Raw genomic sequence first — 23,388 nt, forward strand, 5'->3', positions numbered from 1 at the left:
AATGAGGTCTTAGCTGAAGCTAAATTAAAAAATAACCCCTGCATGGTTTTCAAACTTGACTTTGAAAAAGCTTATGACTCAGTTTCTTGGGGATTCCTAAACTATATGATGATGAGGATGGGATTTTGTGAAAGATGGGGAAAATGGATTCATGGATGCCTTTCTAGTGCAACTATATCAATTTTGATCAATGGCAGCACTACTAGAGAATTTGTGCCTGAGAGGGGACTGAGGCAAGGAGATCCCCTTGCACCTTTCCTATTTAATATAGCAGTTGAGGGACTCACTGGTTTGATGAGGACAACAGTCTCCAAAAACCTTTTCAGCAGCTATAAAGTGGGGAGGCAAAAGGAAGAGATTAACATCTTGCAGTATGCAGATGATACACTGTTTTTTGGAACTGCAACTACAGCTAATGTTAGAGTCATGAAATCTATCCTCAGAATTTTCGAGTTGGTTTCAGGACTCAAGATTAACTATGCTAAAAGCCAATTTGGGTGCTTGGGTAAATCTTTGGACTGGTGCAGGGAAGCAGCTAGCTACCTTAATTGTGGCCAGCTGGAATTTCCTTTTTCTTACCTTGGAATTCCAGTAGGGTCCACCTCTAAAAGCTGGGATGTTTGGCAGCCTCTCATCATCAAGTTTGAATCTAAGGTAGCCAAATGGAAGCAGAGATGTCTCTCTATGGGAGGCAGGATATTCCTAACAGCCCTTCCTATCTACCTACTGTCATTCTTCAAAATTCCTAAAAAAGTGGTGCATAAGGTAGTATCTATTCCACACTTGGTGTTGGTTAAATGGAATGGAGACAGACTTCCATCTTCAGATTTTTGTAGTGCAAAAAAAAAACAATCATGCAAGCATATTTGAAAACTTAAAATACGAATAACTCAAGTTAAAATCAATTCATTTTTTACAACTGTGAACAAATTAACTAAGGTACAGTAGGCAAATTTGTTTTCACTAATATTAGTAGGTCATCACCACTGCAGTAGAATTTAAGTTAAACTTAGATAAGTACCTTATGAAGAGGCCAACTACCTTGTCACAGCTAACAAGTCAGAACTGAACAAATTTCTGCATGTATAATTCAACAAATTTGTTATCAAACTTGTGTGTGTGTCTTTGTATGATGAGTGTGTGTGTGTGTGTGTGTCATCAGTGTGTGTCTGTGTGTTTCTATCATACGTGTGTGTGTGTGTGTGTGTGTGTCATTAGGGTTTGTGTGTGTGTGTGTGTGTGTGTTTCATGACCAATTTTTCTTACTGGCAATTCAATGGCAGTGTATTGCTTAGGCTTCCGTCGAAATGAAAGGAAAATCAACGAGTCTGGCAGAACAACTTCAGTCTTCACTCTTCACTAGTTGAACACAAATAAAAAAAAATTAAACTACTTCAAGGATACATAAAAGGTTCAGAAGCAGCAGACCTAGATTGTCTAAGCTATTTTATAATGGACAGCTATAGTTACAATGATGATGAAATGAACTATAGAAAAAACAAGTATAAAATACAGAAGAATAAAAAAACAATTACGGGCAGAACTCAAAAGCTTTTAGCCATGCTGCTTGGAATTTAATCAATGAATCAATCATGTCACTGAAATTTGGAACATAAATGAACTTCTCCCTTACTATCATTCTCTTTCTCTATTTTTTCTCTCTCTCTAGCTGCCTTGTTATGTTATATATCTATATGCATATACAAATGATACTCTCTTTTTACTTCATGGTGAATAATTAACCTACCTAGGTCTACAATGAGGGACTGAAAGTTCCAAGAGAAGAGTTTGAATCCAGAGAATATCAGCTGTGGCAGCAACTAAACTTCTATATTTTGGGAATCAATGTCCTGGGTTAATCTTATCACTGTAATGCCACAAAATCATAGGGACCATTTTCTGCAACATGGAATGGAGGTAGCAGATGGAGTCAGGTCCAAAACCTGGAAATGTTGGTGGATTGCGTTAACTTGGACAATATGGCACCATAGAAATAAGGTGGTGTTCCAAGATTCAACTTTTCATGGAACCAAACTGTTAGAAGATGCCATTTTCATGAAACAGAGAAGCATCTCTATGGCTGGCAGAATTACCCTAATAAAAGTTGTTTTAACAGCACTGCCTATGTTTTATCTGTCTTTTTTCAGGGCCCCTATAGCAGTGATCAAGAGGCTAACAGCAATCCAAAGGAAATTTCTTTGGGGTGGCAGCTGTGATGGGAAAAAGATAGCATGGATACCTTGGAGCAAAGTTTGTGCCCCTACAGCTAAGGGAGGCCTGGGAATTACAGATATTAAGGCACTCAATTATGCTTTGCTAATTAAATGGAAATGGCTGATGTTCCACCAATCAGACCAGCTCTGGAGTAAGATCCTATTTTCTAAGTATAAGGGTTGGAGAGGTTTGGATCAGCGACCATCAAAGAAATATTTCTCTCAATGGTGGTCTGATTTAAAGAGTGTCAATCAGCACCCGGTCATGGAGGATGTTTCCAAGCAGCTCTCTTGGAAGGTGGGTAGGGGAGACCAAGCTCTTTTTTGGGAAGACCCTTGGGCTGATGGTGGGGTACCGTTTAAAGAACGATTCTCAAAATTATACCAAATCTCTTCCCAAAGATTGCATTCTGTTGAAGACATGGGGTACTTTTCCGAGCATGGGTGGGAATGGAATTTCTCTTGGAGACGCAATCTATTTGATAGCGAGATGGGGGTAGCATCAACTTTCTTAGAGACTATTGCTGCTATCAGAATTTGTGGTACCCTGAAAGATACCTGGCTGTGGGGAGCTGAACCCAATGGCATCTTCTCTACTAAATCAGCCTACAACCTCATTAAAGCAAAGCAGCTTTTGGAAGATCAAGATTCGGGTTTTCACCAGCTTTGGGATCTTAAAGTCCCCCCTAAGGTTCTGTCTTTTGCTTGGAGGCTGCTCTGGGATAGACTCCCTACTAAGGATAATCTTTCTAGGAGACAAATCCAGCTTGACAATGACCTATGCCCTCTATGTCAAACTCAACCCAAAACTGCATCCCATCTGTTCTTCACTTGCGATAAAGTGTTGCCACTGTGGTGGTAATTCTTCACTTGGGTTAAGGAAGGCACAGTTCTACATAATAGTCCCATGGCTAATTTTCTTCACACCTCAACTACAACTGGAGGAAAGAATATTACTAGAAGAAGGAAGACTTGGTGGTTGGCTGCTACAAAGTCAATCTGGCAATCTAGAAATGACTTGGTGTTTCACAATCAGGCGTTTGATATTCATAAGTTGATAGATAATTCTATTTTCCTCACTTGGACTTGGCTCAAGGGGTGGGAAAAGAATTTTTGTGCTCCTTTTCACCACTGGTCCTCAGCAATGTCCTTAGTTTTTGTTTAAGTTTGCTTTGTAGGGAGGGGTTTGTGGGTTTCCTCACGAGGGGGTCATGTTTTTTGTATCCTTTCAGGAGTTTCTTCTCCTGTGTTTCATGTAGTACCCCTGGTACTCTTATCTATTAATATATTTATTCTTGGCGGTTCAAAAAAAATGGTCGTGGATCAAAGCAATGGACAAGGATTTTACTCTTCATTTTAACCAATGGTCCTCTAATCTTAAGGAAGGTTTTAGGAACTAGGAGGCGTTAACTCTTAAACTCTTAAACTATTACAAGAACACAATAAGGGTAAGGGAAACTGTTAAACTCCAATAATAGGCGTTAACTCCTAAACTGTTACAAGAACACAATAAGGGTAAGGGAAACTGTTAAACTCCAATAATAGGCGTTAACTCTTAAACTGTTAGAAGAACACAATAAGGGTAAGGGAAACTTCACTAAGGAGAAGAAGCACAAAGTTGTCACGATGCTCGAGTCAAATATTTATACAGGATTAGACCAAACATACCTACGTGAGGTGGCGAAGGAGAAGAAGCACAGACTTCTGACGATGCTCGAGTGCGACGAACATGATGCTCGACCTTAGACAAAATGATGGTCAAATGGAGAACATACAGCTTCAAGGTACATGGAGAACAAAGAGAGCAAGAAAGCTTAGATGGAGAAGAAGACAGAGAGAAGGACAAGACAACGCGAAGGAGACGAAACATACCTAGGTATGGTGGCGAAGGAGAAGAAGCAGAGACTTGTGACGATGCTCGAGTGCGACGAACACGATGCTCAGATGCACACAGGGACGGTTTCGCTAGACGAAGATTAGAAGAAGAAGAGAGCGTGAAAGCTTAGATGGAGAAGAAGACACAGAGTGCCAGCTTCTTAGGGCTCACCATATTTTTTAAAATATAACTTCAACATCGGTTTTTAAAAAAACCTGATGTTAACAAAATGATGTTAAGGTTAACATCGGTTTTCTGGAGAAAACCGATGTTAACATAACAAACGTTAACATCGGTTTTCTAAAAACCCGATGTTAATAAACATATGTTAACATCGGTGATTTAAAAACCGATGTTACTAATAAATGTTAACATCGGTTCTCCAATAACCGATGTTAATGAACTTCGTTAACATCGGTTTTTCACAAAACTGATGTTAACGTATACACGGTATTTACAATTATGCCACCGCGCATATGTTAACATCGGTTTTTTTAACAACCGATGTTAACACACCGATGTTGAATCCGCTTTTTGTAGTAGTGGAAGGCCAAGGAGAAATACCAAGAGAAAGTCGAGGTAACACTAAAATTCCCACTTCTACTATTGAACTGCCCATAGCTATTAGGAAAGGAACCAGATCCTACACTCAAAACTCAAAAAAGGCTACCACAAATCATCCCATTTCCCAATATGTTTCTTATAAAAATCTTTCTCAGAATCACAGAGCCTTTACCTCTAAAATAACAAATATGTTTGTACCTAGAAACATTGAGGAAGCACTAGATGATCCCAATTGGAATTTAGCAGTCTTAGAAGAGTTGAATGCATTAAAAAAGACTGGGACTTGCGAACTTGTTGACCTACCACGTGACAAAAAACAGGTGGGCTGTAAGTGGGTCTTTACCATTAAGTGCAAGGCTGATGGGAGTGTAGAAAGGTACAAGGCGAGATTAGTAGCAAAGGGATTCACCCAAACTTACGGAGTAGACTATCAGGAGACTTTTGCTCCAGTCGCTAAACTTAACTCTGTTCGAATTCTTCTATCCCTTGCTGCAAATTACAACTGGCCTTTACATCAATTGGATGTAAAGAATGCTTTCTTGAATGGGGAACTAGAGGAAGAAGTGTTTATGAGCCTTCCCCCGGGATTTGAAGAAGAACTTGGAAGAAATAAGGTGTGTAGACTAAAGAAGTCATTATATGGGCTAAAACAATCTCCAAGAGCATGGTTTGAAAGATTTGGAACAGTGATAAAAGGGCTTGGATATATCCAAAGCCAAGCTGATCACACATTGTTCTATAAACATTCAACAAATAATAAGATTGTCATCTTGATTGTTTATGTTGATGATATTATTCTGACAGGTGATGATAGTTTGGAACTCAAAAATTTGAGGGAGAAACTTGCTAAAGTTTTTTATATCAAGGAACTTGGCCCATTGAAATACTTCCTTGGAATTGAATTTGCAAGATCAAAGGAAGGTATCTTTATGAACCAGCGAAAGTATATTCTGGATCTTTTAAAAGAAACAGGATTACTTGGATGCAAGGCTGCAGAAACACCCATGGAGCCCAACTTAAAACTACAACCAGCTGAAACAGAAAATATGGTGGACAAAGGAAGATATCAACGACTAGTGGGGAGGCTAATATATCTATCTCACACGTGTCTAGATATAGCCTTTGCTGTAAGCATGGTAAGTTAGTTTATGCATGCACCAGGACATGAACACTTTGGAGGCAGTTTCCAGAATCCTAAGATATTTGAAGGGATCACCTGGAAGGGGACTTCTTTATAAAAACCATGGACATCTTCAGGTAGAAGGCTACACTGATGCGGACTGGGTTGGGAGTGTGACAGACCAAAGATCAACATCAGGCTATTGCACCTTTGTTGGAGGAAACTTAGTTAGTTGGAGAAGCAAAAAATAGAGTGTTGTAGCAAGGAGTAGTGCAGAAGCTAAATTTAGAGCACTTGCTCATGGAATTTGTGAAACATTATGGGTGGAAAAACTTCTACAAGAATTAAAGGTTTATAGTTCTCCTCCAATAAAACTATATTGCGACAACAAGTTAGCAATATCTATTGGACATAACTCGGTCCTACATGATAGGACCAAGCATGTTGAAGTTGATAAACACTTCATCAAAGAGAAGATAGAAAGGGGGCAAATCTGTATTACATATATTCCCACTACAGAACAATCATCAGACATCTTAACCAAAGGATTACCCAAAAAATCATTTGACAACATCACTAGCAAGCTATCTATGGAGGATATCTTTAAGCCAGCTTGAGGGGGAGTGTTGACAAGGTGTAAAATATAGCATTTACAGCTCTTAACTGACAATAAATAATTATGTCTATATATAATTATTCTGTTTCCTTTTCTGTTTAGTCTATTTTAGGTAGTTTCTTATTATGATTTATTCTTTCCTTAATTTAGGATTTCCTTCCTAAATTGTAGTCAATCAATCACCTATTTTAATTCCCTCTATAAAAGGAGGAATCCTTATACAGTTAAAATATATATTACAAAATATTTCAACTTTATCTCAGAACTTCAGATTCCACACAAGTTCATTTGGTGTAAGACATTAGTTTTAGTGGTTAATATTTACACCAGAAATTGTCAGTAAGCAAATGCCCTATCCGTTATAAATAAGATGTTAGTGTTAGTAAACATTAACAAAGGAAAGAAGAATCATGTGTGCCTTAAACGATTATAATTACAAGTATCTATATCCAATTTATCTTCTACTTATAAATACCAATACAAGATTAATATTTTCTTACAACATTTAACCCATAGAGTACATGAAAGTGAAGTTCATTATTTAGTACAAAACCACAATCTTTCTAGTGAATCATACGTTTACTAGGTCTAAATAGAAAACTACACATGTAGGCTAAATACAAAATGTCAGACCAAAGGCGAAATTGCAGAAATATAAAAACAGGTATAGGTATAAAAGCAAGTGCAGAAATGAAGATAGGAACCCCATTTGAACCATAGTAATAGGTTATAAAGAAGGCACTACTGAATGCTACCATCATGCTTATTATTGAGATAAATAGTGCCAAAAGTGCGGATATCAACTTTAAGGGCAGTGACTTGAGAAAGTCTTCCTCGGCATATCGAGAGATAAGGATGGACAAGAAAATTAGGATTGAAGCCGAAGATGAGATCATTGCTATGGAATCTGATAATGCAAATATCAAGAATGTTGGTTTCCCCAAATAATTGGGGCTTCCTTCTTTATCGTCATTGTTACCACCTGGTACACTGAATGCAGCAGTGAACACTCCTGTTGTAATAAGAGTTGAAACAACCATGCAAGACTTAGCAGTTCTCTTCATCCACGACTCTCCTTTCTCGAGTAATTCTTCATGCTCCATGGTGAATAGTTGACGAGGAATAATGCCATTAGAATTTCGTTTCTCTATGGATGATGGTAGCATTATCTTTTTCACCTCCTGCAATATCAAGGATATAAAAAGCTCTGTTTATAATTTAATTTAAGAGGATTATTAGCAATACACTCTATGTTATTACTTAAATTTATTAGAAATTACAAAATTATGAGTGAGACTTATTAAATAAAAAATGAAACCTACAATTTTTGTGATTACTAATAAATTTTAGTCAATCAATAACAAAAAGTGTATTTAAAAGAATATTAAAGAGTGTGCTGCATTTCTTTGAAAGGAATGGCTAAGGTATAGAATAGAAAGATAACTCCATAAAATTTGTCTCCTTAAAAGTTTAGGTTGCAATTTAAAATTTAAAGTATGGAGTGATAATTTGTTGATTAGAAATTTATCAGTAAAAAATTTAACAAATTTGTAATTTGTTATACACATAAATGTTGTCTTCAAAGCACTGACTTATGTTTACCAATGTTATGATATATATATGAAAAATGTTAGTGATAGGAATGAGACACTGCACCACCGGTCATGCAATGCAAGCACACTCCATAGGCCCAAATGCAAAATCATTCCACCCAAGCTCCTGGTGGATTTCGTTTAACATAAATCAGTTAGAGGAAGCTGAGTTGGCAGACTTTTATTGGATAGGAAGGAATATGTTGTCTGCCATTTTGTCTCTTGTGGTGCAGCAATCCATTTGCATCATTTTACCTTGGGATCCTGGAGGACTTGGGAGGACTTGTAACACCTTGAGGACAAGGTGTTTTTGATGGGTCATGGAATGATAACAATCCTAGAATTCGAGGACTGGGGACCTCCCAAAGAAAGAATGAAGAGAAGAAATGATTCTGTTATTTTTCTCCACTCTCCATTACATACTAAGCAGCTATATATAGAGGCACCAACCAGGGTGCTGCTTCGGAATTAGTACCAAAAGCAAAATAACAGAAAGCACAAAACAGAAAGTGAGAATGACGCAAATGGATTGCTGCACGACAGGAGACAAAATGTCAGACAACATATTCCTTCCTATCCAATAAAAGCCTGCCAACTCAGCTTCTTCTAACTGATTTCTGTTAAACGAAATCCACCAGGAGCTTGGATGGAATGATTCTGCGTTTGGGCCTGTGGAGTGCGCCTGCATGGCATGGCTAGGGGTGCAGTGTCTCATTCCTATCAGTTAGGGACTCTCTCTATGGATAAAATAGGACACGAAAAAGACATGAATGTTTATAGAAGAATAATATAATCAATAAGAGAATAACTGAATAAGCTTGGAAAACAAACATTGACTATATATATATCTATACCTCAAACCATGACAACTCGAGCATCATTTGAAGAGCTGCTCCAGAAACTGCATTAAGTCGATCTGGTGGTGCTTGTCTTGCAGCATAATGTAGTAAATTGTTCTCTTGATCATCATTAAAAGTTAATATGACCTCTTTCATTGGGCCTATTTCATGTATTAAATTGAAGATGCTAGCATGACGATGCAAAACAGCAATATGGATTATACTTCGACCCGTGGAATCCAGTTCCCATATCAAATCAGGGTAAGTGCTCAAAACCACAGATAGAAATTCAAAATTTCCAACTTCAGCAGCAATAAATATCACTTGAGATGGTTCCGAGATGGTTTCCATCATCGTTTGGTCATCCAGGGAAAGAACTATATCCCACATTTTTTTTACTAGTTTTAAAATAGGAGTGTCCTTCTTACCTGCAAATTATGAAAACAAACAATCACTGAAAACACTGACTTGGCATGAGGAAAATCAAAACATGTTAGCTGATAAATGTTTCCCAGTTTTTTTTTTTTTTTTGCATTTTTCATTTTCCAAGGTTTTTGGCATTTTAAATTATTTTAATTATATTTGTATTTATTTCAGTTTTCTTACTTTCCATTCCTCTCATGTGAGGGTAGTATGCATAAGATCATAAGTTGGAACCTCATTAATTACAACCATTGTACATTAAAAAAAAATACACAACTAACAATATGACATTTTTCATGATAAAAAAAAGTTATATTTGATTTAATTGAATATTAATAATGAGGTAATGCACTACAAGACTCGTGACGTACAGTGGAATATAACTATTTGGAGTTCATTGAACATATTTGGCTCTTCACTCTTTAACATAAAGTGTTACCAAAGCAAGAATGAAAGTGAGTTCAGGAATATCTTTTAGCCACCAATTCAACCTTGCTGCCTAAAGAGGGAGAGAAATAACGTATATAGGGTTATAACTGTTTATTTATTGCTTATAGGATACCAAACAATTGTATAAATCAAAGAACACAAGCATGTGAAAGTTCTAGATTTAATTTATTACTTGGAGAGTGTTTTAGGTTCTAGTAACGTTTAAACTATAAATATACTTGAAAAAACAAAAATGACTGTTGAACATCCCAACACCTTATTAAACACCTTTGAGAGAGAAATATATATTAATATAATAGGTGATATAGCTATTTTGAAAAGTTTGTTTATAGGGTACTGCTGCCTCTTATGCGAGGTAGTTCTTATCATGAGGAATGCAATATACATTGACCTGAAGTGCGATGTTGTTGGCAGTTGATTTTTCCTGCTATCATATTAAATTAAATGTGCCTGCAACTTGTCTTATTACTTTTTAAGCATGCTTCTGTTTAATAGCTAGTTGTGGGCTAATGGTGCCTATTTTTAATTAGCCATAATTTTCCTTTTATTTTACCCAATCAGGAACTTGTTGGTTTTTCTATTTAAGCTCTTGCTGTAATAGTTCATTTCAGTTTTTTGTTTCTCTCTTCTTTATATATTTATATTTTGTTGTTCATTTTTATGTTCTGTTCTGTTTTTCTAACAAATGTAGTTCAAAATGTTGTTGCAGGGTGGTGCTTATCAGACTTTCTAGTTATAAATGTTGTTAATGCTAGTTTTTGTTATATAGTGAATCCTGGATCAGACCATGTTGTGTTGGTGGGTATATTAAGGGGCATTGTTTTCTCCTGTATGGGATATTATTAGTATTCTGTTTATGGATCTATTAGTTTTTTAGGGGATATTACATTGGGTGTAGTATAAGGGCAGATGGTAGGCTTTTGTGAGTTGCCTCTGGTTTGTATCTTTACTTTCTGTTTAAACTTTTCTAGTTGAGTATCTCTTTGTACTAAACTTTTGTATATATTTTCTTTTGTTATATAAAAAAATAATAATAGCTAATATGATGTGATAAGAATATAAAGAAGACAAAAATAATAGGTATTGATGAAGTGTATAAAATGGTTCTCTTAGAAAGATGCATTGCAAAAGTATACCAATAGATAGTGGACAAATTAAAAATAAAGCAAAGTCCTGCTTTTCCTATTCTTAATGGAAGTTAATTGTATAGCCACTTACAGAAATGTAGGAGGTGTTTTCGACATCGTAGTTGGCAACCACAACCTGGAGTTCGAGCCAAGACATGCAACCCTGTCTGATTCTCCTCACCCCGAGCATAGGCTAGCATGTCCTTCTCATTTAGCATTTCCAGGGCTAAATCTGCAACATATTCCAAATTATGTAGATTGCAAAACACCACAATTAACGTGGATGTTCATCCATATTTGTTTTTACCCTGAAAAGCTTACACACTGCTTTAGTGAATTACACTTAGTGACACATTTTTGGTTTGATAATATATCATGCTTAAAGGTAATGACCAAGGATTCTCATTATGCTATTCATAGAAGAAGGTCCTCTTTCAAAACCATAAAGGAAGCAATAAATATTTGGGTATTCATCATCAAGTGGGAGATTGACATATCCTAAAATGTAATTAGTGAATGAAGGCATTTTAGGTAAATGAGTGCATGCATGTTCGATAAATGGTTAACAGCTGCTTACAAGAACAGTATATTTTTTACCAAATCTGTTTTTAAAAAGAAAGAAATGAAGCAGCCCTTTTTTAGTCCAAAATAAGATACAAGAATCTGTTGTTTTCCTCCTCTTGAATAAAAAAAACTGCACAAGGATGGAGAGGTTTACTTAAAAAGTTAAATCTTACATTCCCTTATTTTTGCTCCATTCTCCATGATCATCTGAAGTTAGCATAGTAGTTAGTCTAATTTGGAATGGATGCAGTTATAAGGTTAATTTAATAGTTGGGAACAGGGGTTTAAGGGTTGAAGGGGGAAGGAAGAAGGCAAAGAGGTCATGAGTTTGAATCCCTCACTAACATTCTAGCAAAAACTAACAGTTAACATTGACAGATAAAAATAATTGGAATATGGTTTGTCAGTTACCTTTCCTCGCCAATATGAATATAAATGGCATGCAAAGGTTTCAAAAAAAAGGTTTGTAACCATGATTTTGGCCACAATGTTAATATTTCTTAATTCTACATAGTTGCATCGCTACTTCAATTGTAGTTGCATTTCTCTGTAATTTCTCGCAATATCAAGAATTGTGATAAAATCATGACCACAACCACCATTTGAAACCTTGATGGCATGCATATGCATGCTTTTTCAACAACAAATTAAATGCTTACCATATAGTCCAGACTTTATGCAATTAATGAAAAGTATAGTCCAGTCCACCTCTTCAAAGATTTCCTTAGTTTTAGGGAACAGATGCCATGCCATTTCTTTTCTTCCTTGTAAAACAGCCAAGTGAAGAGGGGTGAGTCCTCCTCCACCCCTTATGGTTGGCAACGATGCATTTATTCTCTCCATCATCTCAGCAATTTGCACATTCCCAACTGCTGCAGCAAAGCAGAATGCAGTGTTGCCCTTGTGGTCTTGCAATTCCAATTCTTCTGGTTGCATCAACTTTAGCAGCTCCTCCACAAAGTGAACACGGTTTGCTCCCACGGCTATGTGGAGGAGTGTGGCCCACCCCCCCTTTGTTATGGCCGTTTTGAGAAGTGACCCATCTTGATCCAATAGTTTTCTAGCTTCTTTCCAGTCACCTTTGAGTGATGCTTTGTGAAGTGGGACACATTGGGTGAGGTATCTGCCCTTGTGTTCTTCTGCAACAAGTTTATTTGTGGAAATCACTTTAGGGTCAAAACTCTAAACATTTGATATAGAATCCTATGAAGTTTGGACTACTAAATAGTGCAATTCATGGTATATATGTGATTACTGTTAGGATTAGTATTTTAATGTATATATATAACACATCTAAATTAGAGACACTTGAAACCAAATACAATTTTGCAATGTGAAAATGTGAAAATGTGGGATTAAGAATATCATACTGTCTAATTTTGAAGAATTCAAGCTTCTCCATCCAGGTTTAACAGTGAACGTGGCTGTAAAGCCACCTTTAATTTTGTATACTTGTTAAAAATAAAAAAGGAGAAAAGAAAAAAGTTATCTGCTAAGGATTTTTCACCTTAAATATCGGGTTAGGTCTTAGATTCCTATTTTTTTCTATTTTAATTTGAGTTGTGACACTATTTGATAACACTAGTTATAGTACCCCCAATAGTGGTACTAGAGCCACTGGTAATTGGCAGTGATGATTCATGCTATATTGCTTTCACATTTTTTGCGAAAAAATGATTGGGAAAATTTAAGAAGGAACAAAGAGCTTACGAGTGGACACAAGATGAAGGAGAGGCTTCCTAAACTGAGCTGAAGCAACCCTCTGAAGTAGTTGTTCTTGGAAAGATATTGAGTCTGCTACAGCCATTTCTGTGCCAAGAAAACATACATCATATAAGTACAACAATATGCACGAGAAGACAGTCTCTTTTCTTTTATTGTAGCCTTACGAAGTACAATAATTGTTTTGTGAGCTAATATAAATCACTTGATGCAGATGGAAAAAAGAAAAGAATCAATTGTTATGAGTGCCTATAATAAAATGTCCAATAATAACTTAAAAGTAATATATATATATATATATATATATATATATATAGCAAATTGTAGCTAAAATTTAATCCTAATAAGAAGCAGTTGTAGTCACATGTATACAGCATGAGGGTATGTGCTGTTTATTTTTAAATGTATGAATAAAAAATTTAAAAAGGGCATTGTTTATTGAAAATATGAATATAAATGTGTTCTTAAAAATTTGGGTAGTATGTAATTGAATTTTAAAGAATAAAAAAAAATACTTACATAAGAGCTTAAATAGATTACCTGCAAACTTGAAACACAACTGAGAATTCAATCATTAGTTATATACATAATGAGATTGATCAACCAATTTCAAATAGATATAAGAAATGTTCATTCCATAGAACCACAGGACATCATTGTAGTAACTAAGTGAAGACATGTTGTTTCTACTTTTCAATTTTATATTTATATTGTTCATTTTATATTAATGCATTATATTATTTTTATTTTAACAACTAATTCTATTACTAAATTATTTTTTGTTTTTAATATTAAAATAATTTTATCAAATAAAATTAATTAATTATACTGTACAAAATTATTCATTTACCCGTAAAAATTAATTAAAAAATATTTTAAAAAAAAATTAATATTATTTGATAAATTTTAAGTTAATATTAGTAACAAAAACATTTAAAAAGTTGAATAAAAATGCTAGAAATTAAAAATTAAAACTAATTTAAAGTCGTTAATAATTAATTTTAAAAAAACTACGATGATTTTGAAGTCATTGATTTACCACTACAAAAAATTCTAAAAAAAATTAAAAGACATTGAATTGATAAACCAATTTATGACTTCACATTAAAATTTAAAAAAAAACAATTATCGTTTACTTTTTTACAACTTCAATAAAAAAATCAAAATCATATATTTTTTATGACTTTATCAGAAGTCATAATACACCTTACAACTTATCCTTATTTCGGTATTAATTTGAAATTTGACCCATTTGATTAATTAAAAAAAGATTACCCTTTTTGATAACTTTCCCCAAACTTGACAACTATCTTCTAGTTTTGCAATAAATTATCCTCAGATATTTATCGTTTTTGAAGTGTTGATGGGCTTTGATTTTGGGGCAACCCAGGGAAATTACCAAAGTGGGGCTTCTTTTCAGGCTGTAACACTAAACAAAGGCAATTCCTTCATTCACCTATTCCACCTAGAATGTAAATTATATTTCAGAAACAAAGACCTTTTTGAAATGTAATTTTATATTCCAAATTCAGTGTTTTGGAAATTTAAAAAAGTGCTGAAAGCAAAATTTGGAGATGCAAGAAGTAACTGTCCTAAACAAATTAAAGTCCACTTGTGCCTTGTTACGTCTTCTTTCTTTTTTCTTTACCTTCTTTTTAGCTTCTTTGAGTTTGTAAATTTTAAGTACGGTAAAAAGTTAGGGCAAAATCTATAGTAACAGTCCCTCAGAATTGAATAACGATGAAGCTAAACTATAATAGCATCGTATAAATAAATATACAGCGAAAGGGTACGATAAAAAGTATGTGCAATTATTGTGTAGAATAATCATGTATATATACAATCTCACTTTACATAATTTTTCTCAACAAATTGTGATTGATTCCACTAAAAAGTTGTGCGCACTGGGATTTTGATAATGTTATATCATTATGGTCCACACTCAAAAATAAATTTTTAAATACTATTTGGTGTGGAAAAGTTGCTGTAAGAGACTTTTTATATTTACACATGATCTTTTTAAACCTTTTTTTTATATTTTATTAAATGTCACATTACCTGACAGACCGAGAGAGCAGATAACAGAGAAAATAAGAGTCCTTTTAAGTAAGCGTTGTTCCAGATCAAATCACGAACCACGATTACACTGATCTCACTGAAAAAATAGAGCAGTAAGTGTAGAAAAGAGACCATAAAGCAAATGATACAAACGAAACAAAGAACTTTTCAAATAATATACATAAAATGATAATCTTGGGCAATTAAAAGATCTGGGTATCTGTAATAGGATCCTATCTCAGACAAGAATATTAACGATAAAACATACAATAGCAACAGAGAAAAAATATTGGCTAAGTAGAAGCAGCACCAACCCCTCATGAAGGGTGTTTTGATAAGCTTTTCTTTGATTTATTAGGCATAAAGCTCTTCACAAAATTTTATTTTTTATTCAGCTATTTCCCTCTTTACTTTCTTCTAGTGTCTGAAATTGGCAATTTTTCATTTTATTATTATGGAAATTCTCGTTTCTACTGTTTTTTATTGCCCCATGATTGAAGCCTATAGGTGTTGAATCAGGAGTATGAATTCATAGTTGAATACATAGCCAGACCAAATAATCAGCATTTCATCCTCATAGGATAACTGTAAATCTATAGGTAGGAAGAGAAAGAAAGAAGAAAAGAGTGAGAGTAAGATTTGATTACCTCAACAGAAATATGTTCAGAATATTTCCAAATTTCCTTTGTTATCTCTGCAGCATAATTGGTTTTTACTCTGAAATTGCCAATTTCATCTACACAGGCAGAGAGAAAGAGAGACAGAGTAATTAAAAATAGTGAAGTCTACGGTTTGTCAAGATAGGTCGAAGTTAAATATGTGAATGTAACGTAAACCAGTGCAGTGACAAGTCTCTTTGTCAAGTCAATGATGAATTATTAAAATTGTACGTTTTATTGGGGCACCAATTTTATGAACCTCACCGTACCACCGAAAAAGCATTTTCTTCTCGTGGAATAACTGTTTTCTTTTATGAAGTGAGGGTATGTTTAATAATAAAATCAGTTTAAAGTTATATTTGATTATTCATAAAAATGTATTTGAGAATAAAATTTTACAAGCAAATTTAATTTTAAAGAAACAAAACTTAGAATATTTTTTGCAAACTTATGTTTGGTAGAAAAATGAAATAATTAGAATTTTATTCAAGTTTAATTGATTGAGTATATAATATATATATATATATATATATATATATATATATATAATAACAATAGATAAAATAAATATTATTTTTTTAATCGTTTTATTTTCCATTTTTATTAATTCCATTTTTTCCTTTGTCAATTATTTACTCTCACACTTAAATAATACTTTTTGAATAATTATAGATCATTTTTAATTATTGTTAGTTTAATTGTGGTGTGAGAAGAGTTTTTTTTAATCCAGACTTAACTGGTTCTAGACCATTCCCACTCTCACTTTCTGGTTCTCTCCCTTCCTCTTCTTTTTCATTCTTCTATCTCCGCATACCACCAATTGTAAAATTGAAATTCACCCTTTCAAAATTGTACCCAGATTCTCCGCGTAAAGTGCCCCCTTATTTGTTGGTCCGATGTTAAGGGAAACATCTGAGAGGCTACAGATTCACTGCGTCGATTCCATTCTCTTTCCCTCTTCTCATATCTTTTTAAAGGTTTCAGTTTTCATCCTTCGCTTGCATTCCCTTTTTTTAATTCCAGGTTTGATTCCTTCTTTCTTTGGAACTTTAACTTGATGTGTAATTGTGAACTCTAAATTTTCCTCAATTTTTTCTCTGTGAGAATAGAAGAAAGCAATTAATAGTCGTAGAATGCACTGATGAAATTTAACTTTTGTTGTTATTTTATCGTTATTTTTTTTAATGATTTTCGTCCAATGTGAGTACATGTTTTCTTAAAGTATTTTTATTTGGTTTGATTATTTTTTGTATGGTTGGATTAAGAATAATAAGTACTTGATCTCATTATTGTATGATTTTTAGCATGTTTTTCATGCCTATATTTTTCTTCCCCACTCACTTTTGCATATGCATAATTATATTTTGATATACTATTTTTTATGCATAAAAACAAAGAGTTGAATTATGAACAAGAAATCAATATTTGTGTTCATTCGCTCATCTCACATTTTATTATAGTTTATTATACTTCACCCCTTTCACCGTTAACATGTAAATTTTGTGTGTTTTTCATTTTTTAATTTGTTTTATTTTTCTTTTTCCTATAAATTATCCTATTGATAAAATGTGTATAAAGTAGTTGTTTATCTATAACAGATTTTCTGATCTAATATAAATAAGTATATAGAGTTGCTTTCTTCTTATTCTTCTTTTTTTAATTAATTTTCAATTCTAAATTAGTTTTCCCTAATATTCTTTCTTCTTATTCTAACTTTTCATTTTTCCCATGAAAATATCACTAACAGACATGGAAACCCATTCACAAAAATGATGAAGGCAAGTGAATTCTCATTATTAGTTCCAAGAGTACCACAAGAATAAGTTTTCTCTATTTCACATTAATTGTGTGTGAGCATCTTTAAGGTAAATAATTATTTTTATCTCTAAATGTGTAATTTGTTGATAAATTTGTTCCTGAAAGATTAAAATTCAAAATTTAGTCCCTTAAAGTATAAAAAGTACGACAAATTTATCCGATCATTAACTTCTGTCTATTATCGTTAATAAAATAGTTTACATGACACAAATGAACAAATTTATTACAAAATTGATTGTCAACATGATTATGTCGAATAGATAAGACAAAAATGCCAATAAATTATCATTATTGGACCTAAATGTCAGTATTTTTTTTTTATGGAAATGTCATTAATTTTTTTTGGAAGAAAATGTCAATAATTTTTTGTGGAATAAAATATCAGTATGTTTTCATTGGACTAAAATGTCGGTAAGCTATTATTATTGGATTAAAATGTCAATAATTTTTCATTGTATCAAAATGTCACTCATTTTTTTATTGGATGTAAATGTCAACAATTTTTTGTTGGGCCTAAATACCAATATGTTTCTATTCGACTAATTTATTAGACTCCGAATTTTGTTTCATTAAAAAAAGGGTAAAATATAATTTTAGGTGAATGTTCGTCCTTTTTTTATTGTTACAAACATAACATTATAATAATCACTTAAAAAAATATTTTGACAAACACAATTTAAGACAAACATAATAATAACAATAATCTATCTGTCACAATTGAAATTATTCAAAATAAACATTCTACCACTTTATCAAAATAAACGTTGTAACAATGTACTAATCATTACAAATTTATCCAAATTATAATAATTAGTCACAATATACTATAAATAAAAAATAAACATATCACATATTTCATTTCTTTGAATCATGGCGACTGGGAAATCCTAGTGTGGGTATGAAGCTCATGTAATTTGGTTGGTTCATCCTATGAGATACTTCATCTAGAAATATAATTGAAATTGGTGCTGAAGGCCTAATTGAATGTGGTCTAAATGCAGTTGACAATGGTGGAGGTATCAAGATTGTTTCCTACAACAATAATAAATATTGATTAGCTATGCGTAACATAATTTAACAATAACTATTCAATTATATGTAAAAGTCACTCACAACACTAGGAGTTGGAGCACTTTAAGTGGTAGTTGGAGTTGGAGCACCAACACTTTCAGCATTAGGAGTTGGAGTAATTTTCAAATTAGTTAAAGGTTGTTCAACTTGTGGAGCAGATTAAGAGCAGTTAATCTCATCCTACAAACATGTAACATATAACATAAATAAGTTGTAAGTAACAATAAAAAAAATTAATCAAATTTTTAGAAATATGTTACTGGTGTTGTTGTGGTTGCATTTGAGTTAATCTCTTCTTCAAGAGTTGGTTTTTACTTTTTTGGTCTTGGTGGAACACCACCATTAATGCATCCTCCACTGTTATGACCACCCAGACTACATCTAGTACAAGTGACCTCTTTGTAGGATCTTTTTAGTCAATTATTGATGACTTGTCCCTCATTTTGATCCTTTCTTCTACATTTTTTGGGTCAATCAGGTCTCTTTTTAATATGTGGTGGTGTCGGCTTGTCAAAAGGTGTATTTTCCCAATATTGTTGACTCCTGGTAAGGTGTATGTAATTTTCATGGGTTGCATTCTAAGATCCAATGGTCAACATATCGTCACTGTAGCCCTCTGGTATGTGGTAATTGTATCTTATGGCAACAATCGCATGCCTACAAGGCATACCTATGTAGATAAACCAAAAAAACATTAAATTCATAGTGACGCAATACATAATATCCAAAATTGACAAATTTAACTAACTTAGTGGTATACCTATAAGTTGCCACATCCTACATGTGAATGACTAGTTTTGTAGATCCACAATAAGTCTTGTATCATAATGACAAACCTTAAATCTAGTTCCATCAGGATCACCAACCCAGTTTGCAGTCTACTTATTAGATTCAACTTTCTCCTTTTCTATCCTTGACTGTTGCATAGGTACCAATGGTCTTAATCTTGTAGCCATTTTTAGTTTATCACTTTTCATCTTGCACATAATATAGGTCCTTATATCCTCACACATATTCAAAATTGCTTGTTTTTTAACTTCAGAATCTTTGCATTATAAGACTCATAATCTTTGCAATTTTCACTAAAATAGGCTTTGGTCCATGATTCACGGGGCCCCTTGTCTAAATAAGCCCATGCCTTTTCATTCATCCTTTTAACAACTTTCATAATAACATTAAATTCTAATTCAGTAGGAGACCGTGCACACTTATAATGCCCTAAAATCTCGCTTATTGAAAATCGATGTTTAATGTATTTCTTGTGTTATTTGATTGTGTTGCAACCTACCCTTCGGCGGGAGGGCGACGCGAGACTCACGGGTGTGTCTTCCAAGAAAGGAAAATGCGCGGAGTCGCCACCAACGTTTATTCGAGGAAAACGTCGGAAAAACCGGAAAGGTGTGATCTGCGAACTTTAAGTGTGAAAGGTTCAGGAGTTGTATTTATACACGGGGAAGGTATTAGCACCTCACGCGTCTGTCACAAGGGACGATAACCTTTAATCAAATGTGCAATATCATGTCTTCAATTTTGTTTTATTTTCCCCTTTTTTACGTTTTTATGTCTTTTGTATTTTTTTCTTTTTGTGGTCGACAAGGGAGTTTCCCTTGCTCATATGTATTCCTCAATTGTGATAAGGAAATCAGACCTACGTAATTCTTTGAGAACTGAAAGTTGGTTAAGTTGTTTTTATCCCTTTTTTGCAAGATATGTCTTTACCAAACAAAAGTCGTTTAAGGCGTTGGACCATTTAAACGATCTTTTGATTCTTTTGAAAGGAGAGAAACATTTAAGGTGTTGGACCATTAATGATCTCTTGTTTTTTTGAAAGTAGCGACAAGTTTACATGTTGATTTTATGCTTTCGAAAGTCCACGCTTAACCAATAAAAAGCAAAGAGGACCGTTTAAGGCGTTGGACCTTAAAACGGTTTTTAAGTGATTTTTATGGACAAAGCTTGATTTGTGAGTTGATTTTAGCCTTAGTTTCACTTTGGTTATTAGTCAATTCAATTAAGGAAAATCCCAAAGGAAAACGTCCAATTGATTTTTTTTTATTATTTTATTCAAAGATACTTCGATTATTTTATTATTATTTTGTCTCTTTTGGTTTTAAACGTGGTTACAGCGTGAAAGATCGGTTGGATTTTATTTTAGCAGAGATTAAACGATATTGCAACTCAAATGATCGGTGGAAATTCATTTTATTGTTTATTAGGCGAGAAAACGACTTAAATAAATGGTTAAAGCACGTCAAAAGGGGGTACAGAAAACAAACGAAATAAAAATAAAAGCACGCGAAACAAGTGGGGACCACTAAGGGTGCATAGAATGAATTGAAAGATTCGATTTCGGGAACTTACTGGTTGAAGACCGAAGAACGACAAAGAATGAATGAAGAACGATGAAGAATGGTGAAGAATCTTCACGAAATCGCTCACGGAAACGTCTCAGAAGCATTACGGAAGCGTCTCGGCTTGCATTTTCTTCACGGAAACAATTTTTCTCACAAATTTCAAGAGAATCCTAAATACCAAAAGGCCTGAACCAAATTACTCTGCCTTTTTTCCCCTATTCATAGGGAAAAAGAGGGAGGTGGTTGCCGCCCAGCTCGCTCATGCGAGCCGGGTTGCTTCCACCAGAAGGCACCTCATTCTGTTGGAACCCCCTGGAAGGCCCAAGTGGGCCCGGTTGCTATTTGCACACCCATTTTTACTAAATACACCCCTTTTTTGTTTTTTTTGCTGATTCATTTTCCGTAATGTTACGAAACTTTACAGATTACGTAACGACACTTATTTTCTTTCCGGAATGTCGCAAAACTTTACGGATTACGCAACAATCCCCTTTTTGACTTCTGGAATGTTGCGGAACTTTACGGATTGAGCAATAATGCTTCCTTTCGACTTTTGGCGTGTCGCAGAACTTCACGGATTGCCTAACGATGGGTGTTAAGTACCTCGAAGCGGTGAAGCGAAGGTTGTATGCCACCAAACAATGGTCCCCAGACAAAATTAGGGTATGATAGATTGATTTAGATGATTTGAGGTGTTGTATGAATGAGCATGTGAGATTGCTTGATGTGAATGTTAGGTTATGTGGAGTTTGATTGACCTATGTTGAAATTGTGAGATTTTAAGTTTTACCCAAACTTGTTCCCGTAAATCCGCGATCCTGGACTCGTTAACCATTGGATCACCTTCAAATTATTAGACTTATGTTGTCTAAAGACCCGGGGAGTGTGAATCTCAGGCATGAAATTTATATGTATTTATGTGTGGAATGTGATTACTAATGATGTTCTTATTGATGATAATAATTGATATGAGACCATATTGGTGTTTATGATAATATTGATATGAGATGATGTTGTTATTGATGATAATATTGATATAAGATTATGTTTATGTTGATAATGTCATTGAGATGAGATGATGTTGAGAATGATATTGAGGTGAGATGATATTGATGTTGATAATGACATTAAGATGAAATGATGTTGATGTTGATAATGACATTGAGATGAGATGTTGTTGATGTTGATAATGTCATTGTGATAATGTATGCTATGTATGTACATGGGGGGTGCAGTGAGCTAGTTGAATATGTGAATGTATGTATACATGATTTTGATGATGTCAAAGAAGAATCTAACAAGGCTGCTTCAAATGATAAGCATTTGCTTCAAGAATAATTTAAGATTGCTTCAACAAACAAAGCCTTGTTTCAAGATTCACTAAAGACCAAGCCTTGCCTTAAAACAAAGTGCTTTCAAGACATGCAAGGCTCTGGTAATCGATTACCAGGAAGTGTAATCGATTACCAGAAGACAGGGTTGAGAAATAGTTGTTGAAAAAGGTTTTGAATTTGAATTTTCAACATGTAATCGATTACCATATGTCTGTAATCGATTACCAGCAACGAAACTTTGGAAATTCAAATTCAAAAGTCATAACCCTTCAAATTATAACTATGTAATCGATTACACAAACATTGTAATCGATTACCAGTGGAAAGTTTTCAGAAAATCTGCCAACAGTCACATCTTTTCATTAGATTTGTGAATGGTCATCAAAGGCCTATAAATAGGTGACTTGGGCACGAATTTTATGCAGAGAGTTTTGCTTGACAAAAATGTCTTATCCTCTCAAAAGACAATGAGAGAGATTTCAAAAGAACTTCATTGTCAAATGCTCTCTCAAAAGAAATCCTTGGCCAAACACTTGCAAAATCTATAAGGATTCCTACATGATCTTTATTGTAATATTCTTCTCTTGAAGAGAGAATTCTTCTTTCATTCTTCTTATTCAATAAGATTGGTTAAGAGACTGTGAGTCTCTTGTTGTAAAGGATTCCTGAACACAAGGGATGGGTTGTCCATGTGTGGTTCAGACTTTGTAATGGATTTTACAAAGATAGTGGAAATCTCAAGTGGGTTGCTTGAGTACTGGACATAGGCACAGGTTATGGCCGAACCAGTATAAAACTGTGTTTGCATTCTCTCTTCCCTTATCTTATTTATTTTGTTGCAATCAATTGTGTCTTGCATGTTTAAAGAACATTGTTAAATTGATTGTTGTTACTTCTTCTGTATTCTAAGCCTATCCCTCTTAAGATTATTGAGGCCACAAGGTCCAACAAGTGGTATCAGAGCAGGATTCTTGTATAAAGTTTAAAA

General features: G+C 34.0%; 1 protein-coding gene and 1 long non-coding RNA gene across 5 annotated transcripts; one reads left to right on the plus strand and one right to left on the minus strand.

Moving 5' to 3' along the window:
- Positions 1–6,802: 6,802 nt before the first annotated feature.
- Positions 6,803–15,976, minus strand: LOC114392505. Of its 3 annotated transcripts, none has more exons than XM_028353686.1 (8): positions 15,812–15,976; positions 15,165–15,261; positions 13,626–13,646; positions 13,095–13,193; positions 12,044–12,523; positions 10,912–11,052; positions 8,836–9,248; positions 6,803–7,570 (listed from the first exon to the last, which is right to left on the minus strand). In XM_028353686.1, the coding sequence occupies exons 4-8, from the start codon at positions 13,189–13,191 to the stop codon at positions 6,953–6,955; spliced, it is 1,749 nt and encodes a 582-aa protein (XP_028209487.1). In that variant the 5' UTR covers positions 13,192–13,193; positions 13,626–13,646; positions 15,165–15,261; positions 15,812–15,976; the 3' UTR covers positions 6,803–6,952. The 3 variants fall into 3 exon arrangements, with proteins under 3 accessions (XP_028209487.1, XP_028209479.1, XP_028209473.1); XM_028353678.1 differs by having other exon boundaries at positions 13,626–13,653; XM_028353672.1 differs by lacking the exon at positions 13,626–13,646.
- A 567-nt stretch (positions 15,977–16,543) lies between these two features.
- On the plus strand, positions 16,544–20,062 carry LOC114392526. Of its 2 annotated transcripts, XR_003662332.1 has the most exons (3): positions 16,544–16,846; positions 17,571–17,688; positions 19,191–20,062. It is a non-coding gene; the product is annotated as an uncharacterized LOC114392526 (long non-coding RNA). The 2 variants fall into 2 exon arrangements; XR_003662331.1 differs by lacking the exon at positions 19,191–20,062 and having other exon boundaries at positions 17,571–17,805.
- The last annotated feature ends 3,326 nt before the right edge of the window (positions 20,063–23,388 follow it).

The sequence above is a fragment of the Glycine soja genome, chromosome 2 (assembly GCF_004193775.1).
Source record: "Glycine soja cultivar W05 chromosome 2, ASM419377v2, whole genome shotgun sequence".
Taxonomy (NCBI): domain Eukaryota; kingdom Viridiplantae; phylum Streptophyta; class Magnoliopsida; order Fabales; family Fabaceae; genus Glycine; species Glycine soja.

Bases quoted from the DNA above. Each gene is read 5' to 3' on its own strand.
- LOC114392505 (XM_028353672.1), bottom strand. From the start codon at position 13,191: ATGGCTGTAGCAGACTCAATATCTTTCCAAGAACAACTACTTCAGAGG. The intron at 11,053-12,043 runs GTAAGCATTTAA...AATATGTTGCAG, and splicing joins CATAAAGTCTGGACTATATG to ATTTAGCCCTGGAAATGCTA. The intron at 7,571-8,835 runs GTATAGATATAT...TTGATATTGCAG, and splicing joins TCGAGTTGTCATGGTTTGAG to GAGGTGAAAAAGATAATGCT.